This window comes from Numida meleagris, chromosome Z (assembly GCF_002078875.1).
Source record: "Numida meleagris isolate 19003 breed g44 Domestic line chromosome Z, NumMel1.0, whole genome shotgun sequence".
NCBI lineage: Eukaryota > Metazoa > Chordata > Aves > Galliformes > Numididae > Numida > Numida meleagris.
In genome coordinates, this window is record NC_034438.1 from 49,349,522 (window position 1) to 49,366,890 (window position 17,369).

The 17,369-nt window shown below is 42.9% G+C and overlaps 2 protein-coding genes across 30 annotated transcripts in view; one reads left to right on the forward strand and one right to left on the reverse strand.

Annotated features, from left to right (window-relative positions):
- PPIP5K2 (diphosphoinositol pentakisphosphate kinase 2) overlaps positions 1 to 3,903 on the reverse strand; it is a 54,603-nt gene extending 50,700 nt beyond the window's left edge. For 12 of the 28 annotated variants that reach the window (XR_002433291.1, XR_002433290.1, XR_002433287.1 and 9 more), the window contains exon 1: positions 3,657 to 3,902. The gene's annotated coding sequence lies outside the window, so the exon portion shown is untranslated. The other 16 variants (XM_021380185.1, XM_021380179.1, XM_021380177.1 and 13 more) reach the window with 6 other exon arrangements.
- Positions 3,545 to 16,972, forward strand: GIN1 (gypsy retrotransposon integrase 1). 2 transcript variants are annotated; one of them, XM_021380196.1, is made up of 8 exons: positions 3,545 to 3,670; positions 8,117 to 8,261; positions 9,186 to 9,379; positions 10,483 to 10,788; positions 11,883 to 12,071; positions 12,168 to 12,335; positions 12,764 to 13,052; positions 15,875 to 16,972. In XM_021380196.1, the coding sequence occupies exons 2-8, from the start codon at positions 8,123 to 8,125 to the stop codon at positions 16,171 to 16,173; spliced, it is 1,584 nt and encodes a 527-aa protein (XP_021235871.1). In that variant the 5' UTR covers positions 3,545 to 3,670; positions 8,117 to 8,122; the 3' UTR covers positions 16,174 to 16,972. The 2 variants fall into 2 exon arrangements, with proteins under 2 accessions (XP_021235871.1, XP_021235869.1); XM_021380194.1 differs by having other exon boundaries at positions 3,548 to 3,670; positions 8,114 to 8,261.

Sequence of the window (17,369 nt, forward strand, 5' to 3'; positions counted from 1 at the left end):
GGGTCCTCCTTCCTCTTTCTTCTAAATGGGAGCGATGTTTCCTTTTTTCCAGTCCCTGGGAAGTTAGCCTGACAACCACAACTACTCTGATATGATGGAGAGTGGCTCAGCAATCACATCAGCCAGCTCCTTTAGTACCCTGGGTGCATGTCATCCAGCCCACAGACTTGTATACATTCAGTCTCATGAGGTGGTCTCAGACTTGCTCTGCCATATGCAAAACAAGACCCTCCTTTGCCTTGTTCCCCAGTATTGCTCCTTTAATGATTCAGTTCTTACTGCTGAAGGCATATTCAAACCACTAAGAGTCCATTACGTTTCATCCAACTCAAATTAAGCAGTGAAAACCTGAACAGTTTTAATACCAATTCTCCAGGTTGTCTCAGTAAGGTGTCAAAAGACTTCTTTCTGCTACAGCTGCTGCAACTAAAATTTCCATTAACAGCACTAACAACAGCAAAAACATTTGCCTTACTGTAGCTAAAAGGCATTTTATCTGTTTAGAACTTCAGTTTTACAACCCAATTTAAGGCATAACAAACCACAAAAGGCAGTTGGTTTGTTGGGTTACTGGTGGTATAGGAAGTACAGGAGAGGGCAGCAGAAGTGAGATGGAAAGCAGAACAAACTGGTAGTTGTTTGCATTCCGAGAGCTGGCAGCACTAAGTATGAGATCTTCAAGGGTAAGGACCTAAGAGCTCCAAAATCTGCCAAAAAAAAAAAAAAAAGGTGACACAATGGAATTATAGAAAAAAAGACTATTCTTCAGCTTCTCTATTTGTTACTTTTAATTAGCCACTTGGTTGTACACAAAAGCCTAGCAGAGCTCTCTGTCAGGTTAAAAGTTTAAGTTACAGACAGCTGTGAACATACTAAATTCTTTCTGTTTACAGGAACACCACAAATATTTTGTGCAGCTTTCCAAAAGCATTCTTACGTAGTATTTTATGCATCATACCACCCGAAAAATTATAACAGCTCCCACTGCACAACTGAAACTGACCAATCTTTCAGTTTCACTCCACCAAGCTCTACTGAGACCAGAAAGAACACTCAAATGAAGAGAAGCCACAAGCCTTCCTCCCTCAGTTAGGTGCTCCAAAGATTCTCTCTGGCCAAATAGCAACTGCACCGTTACCTGCACTCCATTTTCAGCTGTGAACGGCACAGGTGCTTTTACTCACATTTTTTTCAGCTCAGTGGTTACAGAATCATAGAGGCTGGAAAAGGTTAAGGCATTCTTCAATAAACAGGAAACCAGGCCTCAAAACCACCGAGACAGGAGGGAACATAAACGGTGCTTTGACCTGTTCCATCCAAATGCTCTGGCCACTGGGCTGCCATAATACAACTTCAGCAGCAGTTTCTTTTAAAGTTTAGGGCTCCTTCTTACCGTTGAGGGCTCAGTGCTTCAGATTTCAAGCAGGAGGTACCTGATGTGCAGTGAGATGCCTACAGGAGTCCATAAACACCCATACTGCCAGCATTTCCTACTGGGACCACCTCTGGACAGTGCGACTTACAGGAGCACTGACATTTCTGGAAGTGCTGTGCAGCCAGGCTAGCCAACTAAGAGCCGTTTCCTAAATCTTCTCATCACATTCCAAAAATTGACAGTTGCACGCTGCCATATGAACCAGGACACTGTCACAAAGCCAACTTACAGACAGGAAACAGACATGCCTTTGAGGTTGTTGGTGAATTAGATTTCTGGTATTAAAGCACAATTGCTGTAGTTTTCAGGCAGTAACCTTTTGGCTGACCTCCCGATGTTTGCTGTCCTCCCTAGTAACTGCAGTTTTCTAGGCAAAGCATTTCCAGACATTCAGAATCATCAAACAACATGAAATACCTTTTCAAAGCAAATATTTTCCCCCTTACAACTTTTCTTTCTGGGAGAACTTATATTTTCCTAACATCTCATCCACCAAAAGCATGACTTTTCTGCACCTGAGTCTGTTAAAACTCCAAGTTTTAAGCTGAGCCATTCCACGCACATTCCAATGCAGGGCAGCCTCCAGCCTTTCAGTAGGGAGAGTGGAAACTGGAAAGTAAACTATTGCAATCCCTCAAAACAAATGTCCGAACTGCCTTAAAAGGCTATAAGAGGCTTTCTGGTACATATCACTGTCATCCCTTCCAGACAGAGGGGTAATATTTTTTAAGCAGGCAAACAAAGTCGCGTCTGGCACGGGTTGCCTGTGTGTCCTGCACAGCCACAGAGCAGATAACCTTTGTGTCCTCTGACTTCCAAGTTTGTTTCCAAGTCAACTCTTGTCAAACACATCACATGAAGACTTTTATATTTGTGCCAACTTTGAGTGTTCCAAGAAGGACAGACTTTCTTTAGAGACCCCACTGAAGCCTGTCAAAACAGCTTCTCCACACCCTCACAGAGAGAAGAGCTCGTTCTTTCATTTAGAAGACCAATTGTTTGTGAAGAGGAAAAGTTTCAGCACTGAGACTGCAGCCGATGCAACTCCTGGAAGCTCTGCTCTAAGCACAGCCGCAGGGAGCATGGAGCTTCCTCCACACACAGCATCAGCCGCAAGACAACTGACTTCCGTACAAAGCTGCATTTCCCATGTGTATACTTTACAAGAGAGGCACGTTGCATCAGTCAGCTCCCTCTGCCAAAAGCAGTTTCACACAGCAGTAGTGCTGTCATAACTTGAATTAAAACTTGGTGAAATGCAGCTTCCCAAAAAGAAGAGGAAAACTCTACAGGAGTGGCAAAACAAGTTCGGCATACCATTAGAGCAAAAAATGATGTGGAAAGAATGCAGAGAAGATAGACAAGACGTGAATCAAATGGACAAAGCACAGAAAAGACTCTACTGCAAGAGCCACAGGGCGCAGCTTCTCAGCTCGAGGCACGATGCGGGTGGCCCAGGTGGGACCGGGAACTGCTCGCCTCTCTGAGGCTGCGATGCGACTCGCCGGCCTCCCTGCCCGCGGGAGCGGCCAACGCAGAGCAGCAGCATCTGTGCAGAAGGTCAGCGTGCTGCGGGCTCGCTGCTGCTCAGCAAAACCCCCGGCTGCGGGAAAACACCACCAGGACAAAGAGTAGCGTTACACAAACCCTCTATCTGTGCCTCACCCTCACGTCAGCTCTCTGCGAGCACGGCCATACCGCTAGTGTCAAAGAACCGCAGCCCAACCGCTGCGGCTCGCAACGCAGCCCGCCCCGCCCGGGAGCTGAGCTGAGCTGCGCTGCGCTCACGGCGGTTTCCGGGGCCGCTCGGGAAACGCCCCTCCGCCCCGCACACAGCGCTGCCCGCGCGCTCCTTTGTGCTCAGAGCCCCGCCCGCCGCTGAGGCGGACTCACCGCGCTCCGCAGAGCCGCGCCCAGCACAAAGAACGGGCCCCGATCCCTCCCGTCACCGTCCGCCCCGGCCCCACAAGGTCCCGGCGAGAACCGCTGACCAACGAATCCCTGCCGGCCGGCACTTAGCAACCGCCGCCTCACCTGCCCGCGGCGCCGCCCGCACCCCGCGTCCCATTGAAGCGCTGCCGCCGTCCCGCCTCCCGCGGCGGCCCGCCCCCGCCCCCACCCTGCCCGCCGCACTTCCGGGGGCGCCACATAAGTCCCGAGCGCGGAGGGCCGGCGGCGCCGCTGCTAAGCGATCGGGGAAAGGTTGCGGGTGTGCCCGTACCTCTGCTGGAGCAGGTGCGTACCTACGGCTCTACGCAGCGTCCAACGCGACAGTGACCCCGCGGCGGATCCCGGACGAGGGCTTGGGAATCAATAGCAGGGAGCGGGACAGGGGGAGGAAAAAGATCGCGTCGGCTTTGCTTCACGCATGCGTGGGTCTCGTCAGGTGGAGCCGCTCGGCGAGTAGCGACTGCTCGGCGCTCCCGGCGTGCCCTGCGTGGTCTGCGCTGCCGCCGTTGGCCGCCGGGAGCGGCGCAGTGCACCATGGGAGCTGTAGTCCCAGCGTGTGTGTGTGTGTGGGGGGGGGGAGCTGCTCCTTCCCCGTTTGAAACGTTCTTCGGGGCGTAAGAGTGAGCATGCCCTGAGGAAGCATAAGTCTGTCGCCACGCAGGGAGGGCTTTGATTCTGAAGAGCGCATGCAAGGCTATCCGGGGAATTCCTTCTTCTGGGAAGTACTCTGTGGTTAGAGTGAAACTAACTTTGAGTTAGGGTTGTGTGGGCACACATCAGTACGGATTAGGGGCTGACCTGCTGGAAGAGAGCTCTGCAGAGGATTTAGGGATCCCGGTTGGCCATGAGCTGGCAGTATGCTGTTGTGGCCAAGAAGGCCAATGGTATCCTGGGTGTACTACAAAGAGTGTGGCCAGCAGGTCGAGGGAGGTGATCCTTCCCTCTGCTCTGCCTTGGTGAGGCCGCCTTTAGACTACTGTGTCCAGTTCTAGGCTCCTTCTTTCAAGAAAGAGAGGGAACTTCTGGAGAGAGTCCAGCAGAGGGCCAGATGATGAGGGACCTGGAGCATCTCCCTTCTGAGGAAAGACTGAGAGATCAGAGGCTGTTCAGTCTGGACAAAACTGAGAGAAGATCTTATCAATGCTTATAAATATCTCAAGTGCAGAGTCAAGTGAATGGTGCTGGGCTCTTTTCAGTGGAGTGCAGTGACAGGACAAGAAGCAATGAGCACACACAGCAGCAGAGGAAGTTCCGTACAGATATGAGGAAGAACTTCTTTGCTGTGAGGGTTCAGAGCACTGGAACAGGCTGCCCAGAGAAGCTGTGCAGTCTCCTTCTCTGAAGGTATTCAAAACCAGCCTGGATGCTTTCCTGTACAACCTACTGTAGGGAACCTGCTTTAGCAGTTGGTTGGACTAGGTGATCTCCAGAGGTCCCTTGCAGTCCCTACAATCCTGTGATTCTTTGAAAAGGGGGGAAAAGTAACAAAAATGTTCCCGACAAAACATTTCATTCACAGGATCTCAGAATCTTATTGCAGTTTGTGTGGGGATGGAAAATGGGCATTAAATGGCAAAATAGTGAAGTATTAATAGCCACGGCTGCTTCAGCGAAGATGCTAACGTGAGAGCAGCCCTGCTGATAGGGAAGTGTCAGCCTCATCTTCACTGTAAAACTATACATTCCTTCCCTACTTCAAAGTACTGGGGACTGATGACTCACTGTATAGTTAATTCATTTGCTTAGAGTACTAGCTATGGTATGAACACTGATAGAGGTAGCTGTGAATTATCTGTGGTAATGGTTTGTTCTAAAATAACCGAAACAGAAGATTATGTAACTTATTATTTTCAGCTTTTTCTTTTTCTTTTTTTTTAAGATTAGACCAAATACACAGACCTAGAAATGAGTGGGGACATAGCAAGCTACATATGCCGGAAGGAAACTCACTTAATGCTTTCCTTTCAGGCAGTAGTCCAGCAGCCTGCTGAAGCACTTAGATTTGCTGGCTCAGGATTTCATGCAGTACTCTAAATGTATGTGGATGCTACATAAGCTACATAATGTGTTCTTTCTTCATCAGATTATGTGCACTCTGCCAAACTTCTATAACAGAAACTGACATTGCAGGAATGAAGTTCAGCTGAAGTATAAGCTGCATGGCTTGTCAGATAGGTCCGCTATGCAACTTTATTTTTACTAGAACCTATGACCATGTATTACATAGGGAGCTTTCACTGTCTCAGGCAAGACATGTGTGATGAGCAAAAGCTGGTGAAAGAATAAAGATTGTTCTGGAACGTCTTTTCATGCAGTGTATGAAAATCTGTGTCAATCCAAAATGGACCATTGTCCCTGAGGTTACGTCAGAAATCATGCCCAGCCACTTGCGACTTCCAGGCACACTCTTGTAACTTCGGGCTGGTCTTCAGGGAAGCCATAAGTGAATGCAAATTGAATGCATATGCCTAGCAGATGGAATATTTTAACTGCTCTTTACCAGTAATCTCTTACTATCAGATATGCTAGTTAATGGACTGCTTTAAAAAAGCAGAAACAATACCTTTATCATGGTAGCCTCACCTTACTTCATGCTGTTATCCAATTTACCAGCTCAGCTGCTTTGGCTTGTACTATCAGATATAAATTTCCAAGAAACTGCTGTGCCAGCCAAGATAGCTAGAAACAGTACTGTGTTCTGGATTCACTCCTTCCTTTTCTGAAATGCTCTCTTTCCTGATAGGAGCAGTTGTTTACTTGTGCAAATTCTCTCAATTATGAGAATTTTGCTTTGAAATTGTGACGTTCAGTGATGACAGGCTTGGCTGTTTGTGCAAACCAGATTGAGGTTATGCAAACTGAAATATTTAGTGGGTCAAAGGTCTTGTCAGTGGTTGAATGAGAAGTTCCTGACATGCATTTGATGTTGATAACACAGCCAAGCTACATACAGGGAAAATGATATTCTGTAAATAGCATACAGCATTTCACTTTCTCAGGGAAACAGTGATTAAAACCAGGTGTAATCACAGTGGAGCTCTTTACCTCTTTCCCACCCTAAATATAGCAAGGCAGGTGAGAATCTAGAAATTGGAAGCTAAATATCCTAGCTTACACATTATGCTTTCAAATAACATCAGCATGTAATGAGGTGAAGGATTCTGGAATGGCTGGATACTGTCATTTTTAAATAATTACGTGCCACTTAGCAGATATGGCAGACAAACTGATTATTCCTTTTAGCAGGCTGTGTGTTGTCACATTGTCTAGTCTTGTGTTGCCAGAAAGATAAGGAAGAAATTTAGTTAATGCTGTGGATAACCAGCCTTCATTAAAAACTACAACATGGCAGGCTCTAAACCTGATCCTGCTCTGTAGAAGTCAATTAGAGCAGGATCAAAGAGCTATTCCATCTAAATGCTCATTATTGCAGGAGCAGATCTGAAAAAATAAGTCATAGAAATCACATTGAGCCTGTGCGAATATTTCTGCTCATCATTAATTGGTAATTATTTTTAGGCTATTCATGGTACACCTAAGCTTTTCCTGCGCCAATGACGCATTTTACTAATGACATTTTAGCTTATTAATGTGATCAGAGAAGTCAGCCTATGTCAGGGAATTAATTATTAACTTACAGGCAGAGTCTCACTTGGTGCTTCAGAATCCGGTTGTCAAATGAATTAATGAAGAAAATAAATGTGTCAGTCTCTATCTGGGAAGTTGGGTTTTTTTCCCATTTGTCTGTGTTTTTTTCAGATCAGGGTGACTGTTTGGTCACATCTAGTCTGCAGCACACCTGCGTGTGAGAGCTATCCAAATGTTTAAAAATAAGACAAGCAGTTTTTCTGGTTTAACTTCACGTGTCATTCTCCAATGAATATAATGGAAGATGCTATTGTTTAGAAATTTTAAAATGTATGTTGACAAAACCAATGTTGTGTATGACAAAGTGGTGTGTCAAGTAGAGTTCATTACTGCCTGTGCTTGTGAAGGAATGGAACAGCTCTCCTATGAGGACAGTCTGAGAGAGCTGGAGCTGTTCAGCCTGGAGAAGAGAAGGCTGCGAGGTGACCTGGATTCCTACCTGTGCAGCCTGCTGTAGGGAGCCTGCTTTGCAGGGGGGTTGGTCTCGATCTCTAGAGGTCTCTTCCAGACCCTACAATTCTGTGATTCTGTGACCTGATAGCAGCCTTTCAGTGCCTATAGGGGAGCTACAGGACTGTGACAATAGAACAAGGGGAAATGGCTTGAAGCTCAGGGAGGGTAGACTTAGGTTAGATATAAGGAAAAAGTCCTTTACAGTGAGGGTGGTGAGGCACTGGAACAGGTTGCCTAGTGTTGTGGTTGATGCCCTGTCCCTGGAGACTTTCAAGGCAAGGCTGGATAAGGCCCTGGGCAGCCTGATCTAGCTGTGGTGTCCCTGTTCATTGCAGGGGAGTTGGACTAGATGGCCCTCAGAGGTCCCTTCCAACTCTAAGAATTTTATTATTCTATGATAACATGCAGTAAATGGCATTAAAAGGCCCTCAGGTGTACAAAGCTTAACAGCACTTGAAGCAATTTGCAGTATTAAAATATAGCTGCTTTTGAGAGCTCAATTAGATAAGTGATTTTGCTACTTCATTGGGATACCTCTGCCTAAACTACAGTAATCTAATGAGTTAAATGAATGAAGATGTGCTGCTTTGACAGCTGCTCCATCTAACAAATGCTGTGCATTTTCAGCAGGTTGCAATGGTCCGTAGTGGGAAAAATGGTGGACTCCACCTGAAACAAATTGCATACTACAAGAGAACGGGGGAGTACCATCCTACAACGCTATCAAGTGAAAGAAGTGGAATCAGAAGAGCAGCCAAAAAATTTGTTTTCAAAGGTAAACATGTTCTTTCAAACGGTCTGAGAATTTGATTTTTAGGTGAAGATTCACTGATTGATACAAGCATTGAGAGTGGTATCTTGCTCTGCAGCATACTATGATTTTAACGTACATCCTCCATGAACAAACAGCCTGCCAATCGCTTGTTAATATATGACAGAATGTTTACAGAAACTCAGTCTTCTCTAGTACTTGCTCGAAGGTTTTATGTATCTGTCTGAAAGACAAACATCATTTTAGGTACTGGGGAACTTTCTATCTTTTGCAACATGTTGTTCATAGGACAACAGAAGTCCTGCTCTGTGGCTGTTGATAAGGAAGGTTTGGGTTGGTTGGAGTGCTTTGTTTGTGACTGGGCAACAGGACTTTGCTCTGTCATCTTACAGCCTCCTGACCTACGCAAGCTTTGTTGTATCCCTGGGAAGACAACTTGAAGTAGTGAGGCTTTGCAGTCTGCTTTGTGCTCTCAGTCACATCAAACCCACCCAGCTTTTGTAGAGAGAAGACAGGAAGGAGTTAAAGCCACAGATCACACTGTGTGGTTGCTTGGCAAGCACTCAGTACACCTCATGATACAGCCTACGTCCCTTTCACACCCCCAGCACTAGCTTGCATTAATGTTGGAGTCCTGTGGGGACAGTTTGCATTCTAACCTGCCCTATTAACACTTCAAATAGATAAATGTTGGTGAACAATTTGTTCTTAGGAGAAAATAATGAAAGTCTTTTTAGATCAAACAAATGAGCAAAAAAAAAAAAAAAAAAGAATAAACTACCCACAACAAATCTACTTTTGCACAAAGGTAATATGAAGTTGATTTAATAAATTCTGTACTGAATTATGCCCAGTAGTTGGACAGTTTCCTAAACTACAGAAGGCAAAGTTCTTGCTTGTAAATTGCTGGTATTTTTCTCTTTTCAGAAAATAAATTGTTCTATGTTGGAAAAGACAGAAAACAAATGCGCCTCGTGATTGTTTCAGATGAAGAAAAGAAAAAGGTGCTTCAGAAATGCCATGAAAATGCTGCAGGCACTCATCACGGCATATCAAGGACACTGACTTTGGTGGAATCTAATTACTATTGGACTTCTGTAACAAATGATGTTAAACAGTGGGTATGGTCTCATAGCTACAGGATACCTTTTTAATGTAGTCTTTGCTGCAAACATTTTGTAACCATATGACTGATACAGCAATCATCGTTGCTTCATGATGAGGAAACAGAAGCTTACAATCAAACTTTAAGCAGCCTTTATGTCAAAGCATAGTGTTACTTTTTTATTTTTCATCTCAACTGTGTAGCTTGCATGTAGCCATATGTTAGCTACTGGTAGGGAGCCATGATTTCTTTCAGTATACAGGGCACATATGGTCTTTAAGAGGCACTTCTCTGGAATACCCTCTTACATATCTTTGTAAGGCTGCAGCGTACCATATCCAGGGAGTACAGCTGGCCAGAGTAACTGCTGGCAGACGAGAACAGGCCTCTGCCTTCGAACTAAGTGTGTTGGGGAAGCAGTTGAACAAATCACTACTTTGGTACATTCCTTCTCATCCTTCACCCAAAGATACACTGACGTAATCCCTGGGCAGAATCTGATCCTTGAGCAAACTGTATGTAAATGTTGTTCTTTGCGGCCAAGTTATTGCTGCTATCATCTTGCTGCATCGCCTGAGTACTTAGTGCAACTGTAACATGAACTGAAAATGAGTCTTTGCTTTCACTTCAGACCTGGAAAAGGAGTTCTGTCCTGTAGATAAAGCTGATCCATGTTGTACATGGCAGATCTTGCTCACTCCCATTGTTTACCGGGTGCATCATATGCAACAGAAGCAAAAGGGAGATGATTGGATTTTTTTTCTTTCAAGCTTAGGTGCTTCATGCTTCCTTTAGTATTTACAGATGGGAATGAATTTTGAATTTGATACTCTCCTCCTGAAATAGCACAGTGCTTTCGAGATGAGGGGAGTTCAGCTCTGAACTGCTGCGCACATCCTTCCGCTGGCCTTCACTATCATTTGGTTTTGTTTTATTTTTTTATCCTAGGGCTGAAAAATCTAAGGGTAACAAATCATAAGAAAGATGACAAAATAAGTTTATTTCATGTGACCCGATCTGACCTCACTTAGAGGAATAATTGGGATTTATGGTATTTCATTGTTGTAAATCTTCACCATCACTTTTTATTGACGGCATCTTCCCTTGTTTCTTCTCTAGGTGTATGCATGTCAGCAGTGCCAAGTGGCAAAGAGTATGACCACCACCACACTCAAACCATACCCTATCAAAGCAGAAGACCCCTGGACAGCAGTCACTGTAGCCTTAATGGGACCTTTTAGAGCTACCAAAAGAAGCCACAAGTATGTCATGATCATGATAGATTTGTTCACAAAATGGACTGTTATCTTGCCTCTGCATGATACTTCAGCAGCTGAAATTGCTAAGGGAATCATCAGTGTGTTTTTCTTGTACGGACCACCTCAAAAAATGCCTATTGACCAAGGGAAGGAGCTTGTTCATCAGGTAAGTCTTTACATAAATGATTTTTTTCAAGAAAAAATACATTTTTCTCCATAGTAAATTTGCATTTTAGGCCATTACTGAGGGAAAGAAAGCAATGTAAATCTTGAATGTTTATTCTCTTTAATTAAAAAAAAAATACAGAAAATGACTAATTATTCACAATTGTAGCATTATGCAACTTTTTTTTTTCTGGAGATGCTTTCTTTGGATAAAGAACAAAGCGAAATGACTTCTTAATAGTCATACTACATATTTCATCATTTAGTTGGACTGTCACAAGATTTTACACACCAACATTCTGCTGTACTTCATCTATCCAGTATTTCATATTGCCCAACATATCAGATAGACCAGTGTCAAAATACCCTTAGATCTAATGATCATGAAGAACTTTGTTTAATCCTCTCAGAAATCATGAAATCATGAGGCTTTGATATGGAGAAAATAGTAAACTGAGTTATTGGCGGAAGTACATTTAGAAACCATCGATTACTGTATCCAAAGCCATACTGATTCCTTTAGCTCTCAATCCTCGGTCTGGACTGTTATGTAGGAGTAGGTTGCTCCAAAAGTAATGCCTCGTATTTATTTCCATGGAAATGACACCAGTACAATGAGCTGGAAGTCTCTTTAATAGAGCATTTATTTGATAGAGCAACTTCTGAATTACAAAACACTCTTTTTCAACATAGCACCACTGACTACGCATTTTTGCAAGCTAGGAACAAGGGCCTGCATATTGTGCTCATCAAAAGCTGTGCCAATGGAGGTGACCCACTGTCACCACTGCTGAAATGCACCACCTCACTATGCTCACATCCACTGTTTGGTCCCCATAAATGTTCAGGAAGTGCTGATGAATGTCAGTGGGTGCCATTCTTTTCTACATGGAGGAATTCAGTAACACACCTTTGCTTCATATGCATTTACTCCCATGTCAGAGCAATCTTTGTATCGAAGGCTTTTGCTCAGTTGCCACCTCACCAACAAAATAGGCAGTGAACTACTGAGTATGTTTACGTGAACTGCATGATACAGAAAATGTAAAATTTTAATAATTGTCTTTCTTTCTAATAATTGTTTTTCTTTCTAAGATAAACAAAGAACTATTTGCACTATTTGGAATGAAACAAATAGTATTGTCTTATCCTCAAACCAATGAAGTAAATGAAAGAACATGCAAGACAGTCAAAGCTTTCCTTAACAAATACTGCACAGATCATCCAAACGATTGGGATGAACATTTGTCTGCTATTGCCTATGCTTTCAATTTGACTAATTTGGTAAGTAAAGGTTCTTCCTCTTTTGACTGAAGTCCCACAGAATATTTGCAAAACTGTATGCTAAATTGGTTTGCTTTTTGCTCCCTAAATAAATAGGTGCCTGATCAAAACACCCCATATTTCCAAATGTTTAATCGTAACCCATATGTTATTGAACCAATGAGCATGTGTGTGGAAGGAGAAGACAATATGTTTGCAAAAATATTTGAGGCAACTAGAGGAGCTAGTCAAGCACTTGAAGAAGAGAGAACCTTGGATGGCCAGGTAAATGTTATAACTTCAAACTACTAGAAAGGAGACTGAAGAGACAAGAGACATAAGATAGAGAGATTTAAATATAACCAACCTTTGGAGCTATGCATTTTTTGTTTTTTCTTCAGCTTCCAATCCATATCCATAGGTTCCAGTGTATGTGGAAGGAGTAAATAAGAAAAGCAATATGTTTCCAGGAGATTCGTGCTTGACTTACAGGACTGCATATGCATGGAAACTGAAAAATATTGCCTATGGACTATTGATCTAGGACTTGAAGATAAAATACATTTCTTCAGAACTCTCCAGCTCTACGCATCGTGACATTATGACATCCAAAGACATTTAATGTTAAACTTCTGCATAATTAACCAATGTTAGGAAAACACTTGATTATTTCTGGATAAAGAAAATGTAAGTCACATATATGTCTATTGCAGGTGGAGAAAACCACTTCAGGTGAACAGAAACCCAGAAATAAAATCACTGTCAAAAGGAAGCCAAAGAAATTAAATACTCTTCGACTCAAAGTTGGTCATGAAGTCCTCAGACAAAGAAAAAATTGGTGGAAAGATGGTCGTTTCCAGTCAGAATGGGTTGGTCCTTGTATTATAGATTATATCACAGAAAATGGCTGTGCAATATTAAGAGATGCCACAGGCTCCAGACTGAAAAGGCCCATCAAGATGTCTCACCTCAGGCCATACATGAGAGGGTCCAATGAAAAAGGTGTGTGTGTGTGTATATGTGTATTTTATATAGGTATATATATTTTTAACTTGTCCTGCCATGCATGGGCGTTAGGTGAGGTTATCACGATGAAAAAGTATCATTCAGTCATCGGGATGAATGAAACCAACAGTAGGTAGTGGGGTAATCATTGCAGGTGTTATCAATGGGAATGGTGAGTGTTCATGGCTTCAAACCTATGCAGAGCATAGAACAGAGTTAATAATCATGTTTAAAGTCTTTTTTTAAAAACAATTCTATTGAAACTGCTTCTACTATGTGGTTTGGCCCTGTTCATGCTGGCTGACAGAAACATCCTAGAAGTATAATTAGGCTGAACGGTATTCATAGAGCATCTTCTGTGTTCTTGTTTTGATACAGACAGGATCCACACTAATCTTCTTTGTGCAATGGAAATGTTTGTTTGTTTGTGCTTACTCTGACTAGTGCAGATGGTAGATGTTTAGATGAAGAAGCCTGTCCTACATCAAAAATCTGGTCTGTGGAGAGTTTGTTTTAAACTGCAGTCATGAAGAAGTAAATTCCCAAACACTTAGGTAATCAGCTGCCACTCTTTCTCTTGCACATTGAGTGCCCCCTTTTACAGTGGTGCTGTATTAGTAAAAAACACCAGCCGTTTATGTTTTGCTGATGCTGTCGGTGGGTCACTTCAGGCATCTGTAGTGAAAGGTCATCCAAACACTGGGAATTCTTCTGTCACAGAACTGTTGTTCAGGATTCTTGAACAGTGGAGGGATTTCTACCTTCTCAGCATGGGCGGTTGAGTTCTTTAAAATGCATAAATTATGTTGAGATGGCCATCTCTTCCATCACATAAAAATGAGGGTTTACAAAGCTGAAAGTCATTCTGGAGTTTCACATGAGAACCTGGTATCAGGGCCATTTGTCAGCCTCTGCTGCAGCTTGTGTAACCAGGACTGCAGCATCACGTAGCCTCCCTCGGATGGTGCTGTCACTGTAGGACCATGACTCTGTGGCTTCCAGCTCTTGGCTGAACTGCTGAGCTGAGGGGTGAAGTCACATGCCTATCCTGTAGGCAGGTCCTCTGCAGCAGCTGCAACGGCTTGGGTAAATTGTATCTCAGTCTGGAAAGTGAAGTGCAGTCGTCCTGATAGGATTAGTCTGGCAGGCTTACCAACAAATATTGCAGAAACAGAAAGTAAAGGGAGGGTTTCTTCCCTATCCCAGGAAGTGACTGAAGATTTGTTGTCTGACACGAGGGGAAAAAAAAAAAATCAGTGGGTTATGAATATGTATAAATTCTAAAATTATATTTTTATATTCATACATATTTACACTGTGGAGAGAAGTAAACGACATTTGTCCAAAGTAATAGACAGCCTCTACTAAACGGCCTAACAGAAGTCAGGAAAGGAAGCTTTTACTTCATTAGAATAAGGGTAGTGAAACCTGGCAGTGAATTACAGCTTTTTCATCCTTAAAGACACATGTATCTTTTTTAACAAAGGACTGTTCTTTGTTAGCAACTAACTTACTATTCCTCTGGCTCTGGTGTGACAGTCTGATAGCTGTCCCTTTGCAGAACCTTGAGTGGGGACAAAGTATTTGTGGCTGTGTCTCTGAAATGAATTTGGGAAAAGTGCACCTTAGGTGAGGTATTTGCGACCTGTTAGTACCGCTAAAGATTTTGCTTACACTTCAGAAGTTTAGAGTAGGTTATCTTCAGTGTATTGCACTAGAAGTGTGGGTTTGGGCTTTTTAATTGGGGAAGACAAACTGAGTGCTTATCCTTTATACAATTTTAAAGTTGTATGCACTTAAGAAAGGGCAAGTAGAAGTGAGGCATTTTACTAACCTTCTGTAACACTCTTGGTCTAAAGAAAAATCCTGAGTCAGTGCACTGGTATATACTCTTGGCAGAGGGATCACAAAGTAAAAGTCTATGCGAACCTGGGTTGCTTGCTACCAGGTATTTGAATGGCCCAGCAGAGGTTGCAGAGCACCCTGTGTACACGTGTGTCCATGTGTTTGAAGCAACACTTTCTCATGCATGAATTAGTTTAGTTTAAGTACTAAACTCGAGAGAATCCATGTAGTTCCAATGCTCATGTGATTCAGGAATGTACATAGACAGACTGAGGACACATCTGTTGAGAATTATAACTCGTGAATGAATTCATAGCCTCTAGAAAACATCTTTCCCCAGTATGGTACTCAGATGAGCAAGAAGATAGGCCCTAACACTGTCTTCCAGGACAAAATTATAAATCTCATGCTGACATGCATTTAATTTGGCTGGTCAGACTGTTTTCATTTTATTTTAACTCCCTTGGAAAAATCAAACAGTAAGTGTATAGAAAAGTTCAGTAGTACTATGTAATAGTAATCAATGCTGTTGTCATAAGACAGTTTTATAGAATTTTATTTCTATTTTATTTTCTTAAAAAAAAAACAAAAAAACCCCCAAAAAAACTATGGTGCTGCATAGCAGTTTCCCAGCAAGAATTTGGAGATGCCACATTTCTGTGTATGTTGGTGCACAAAGTAGAAGAAAGTGCATGCCTATTGGTTTAAGTTACTAGCTTGGTGGGTGACTATGACAGTCCTCAAGCTGGTCTATGACAAATAAAAAAAAAAACAAAAAAAACATGAAGCATCGTGAGCATTGTTTCATGGATGTATGAGATGCAACCAGACATTTATTGTATAGTAAAATCAGGAAATCCACATTATCAGACTGCTGTCACTCCAGTAGTCTAGATGGCAGCTCACTATCATCTTCAGTATGGCTTTCAATAAACTAGAAGGATCTGCATTAATGTGTACTTTCTATTTTGCAGACAACCGCTACTACTTACAAGGTGCAATAGTTGTTGACCATGACTACATTGGCTTATCTGAGAGATCATATCATGCAGACCAGCAGGATCCTGCTGCTGAAGAAGAAATAAATGCCTGTGTGAGAGGTGTCATGTCTGCTGTGCAAATGCCACCTTCCGCCTGCAAAGACCAAGAGTCAGCAGATGATAGACATCAGTCGGAGCTAACAGAAGATCATTGCGTTGAACCAAATGGTGCAAAGCCAGAACAACGGCCTTCACCTTGCTGGACGCTTCAGACCAAGTTAGAAGATACTTAAGCAGTCTCGTGGCATTTCATTGACAAACAGTTTGGAGCACACATGGCGGACTGACAAAGTTTGAATAGCTCCAAGTTCCTCAGCCAAATCCACTTTGCTGTGTGAAGAATACTGCAGGTGTACAGTTATTAGTTTACATGGGCATTAACAAGCAATCGCTCTGTTAATAAAATTTAGGCACAACCTAGTAAAAGCACATGTTCTCCTACTGTGTACGTTCAAGAACAATGTAGGTGTCCAGTGTTAATTTAAGTGAACACTGAGAAGTAAGCATTCGATTACCAGTACTTTCACAACCTAGTAAAAGCACAAGTTCTCATGCCTTTGAAGTTCAGTTTCTATTAGTAAAATGATTACAAGGCCCACCTTTACTGTTACCCTCTCAGGACACAACATGTTTCACTATAATGACCTTTTTGTTAGTTCTCATTTGACTCATTCCTACCATGTAGAGGTGTTTTGGGATCAGTGTAATCTAAACAACGTAAATTCTGTCTTCCCTGTAGAAAGGCAAATAAGCTGATGTCTTCCTGTTATAAAACTGTTTTTTGTTTTTCATGAGAAGCTGCAAGCTCTGATTTTTACAGCTTAAACTTATATGTCAGCCCACAGCTCTAAGGTGTCACAAAACCATAAAGCTGCCAAAAGTACAGGTAATGTTTTGCATGGGGAACAGTGAGGCCTTCAGCTGCTCCCTGCTCATCAAAACTCTGCTAGGAGAGCAGTTTTAGTTCCTCACGCATGCCAAAATCTTAAGAGCAGTCAGCATTCATTTGTTCTTCCTTCACAAACATCTGGTTTCCCTGAGAGATACATCTTCCTAGATCTAGCATCAGATGTGAGATTTCTGCTGGCAGTGCCCTAGGAAAAGTGAGGGATGGTGTTATTTATTCTGTGAATTCCTTGAATAAGTTGTTGCAGACCTGGACTTCCTGCCAAGAAGACTGTATTTCATGGAAAGATTAAAATGTGGCTGCTGCTAAAGTCAGCTGAGCAGGAACTCTCTCATGTGGAAAACTGATGAGTGCAAGCTGCTTCTTTTATAGGGGTGTGACAAGAAGAGGAAGAATGCTAGCAGGGAGCTGAATTTAGAAATGCAGCAGCATCCATTTGATACTGCAGCAGACTTGCTTTTCCTGCTCTCTGAACACCTGCATTCCTTACCACCTCTGCTGCTGGATAGCATGTGGCATTTA

Coding starts and splice junctions, on each gene's coding strand:
- GIN1 (XM_021380196.1), top strand. CDS start 8,123: ATGGTCCGTAGTGGGAAAAATGGTGGACTCCACCTGAAACAAATTGCA. Junction 12,072..12,167: donor CTTTCAATTTGACTAATTTG/GTAAGTAAAGGT, acceptor CTAAATAAATAG/GTGCCTGATCAAAACACCCC. Junction 13,053..15,874: donor GAGAGGGTCCAATGAAAAAG/GTGTGTGTGTGT, acceptor TCTATTTTGCAG/ACAACCGCTACTACTTACAA.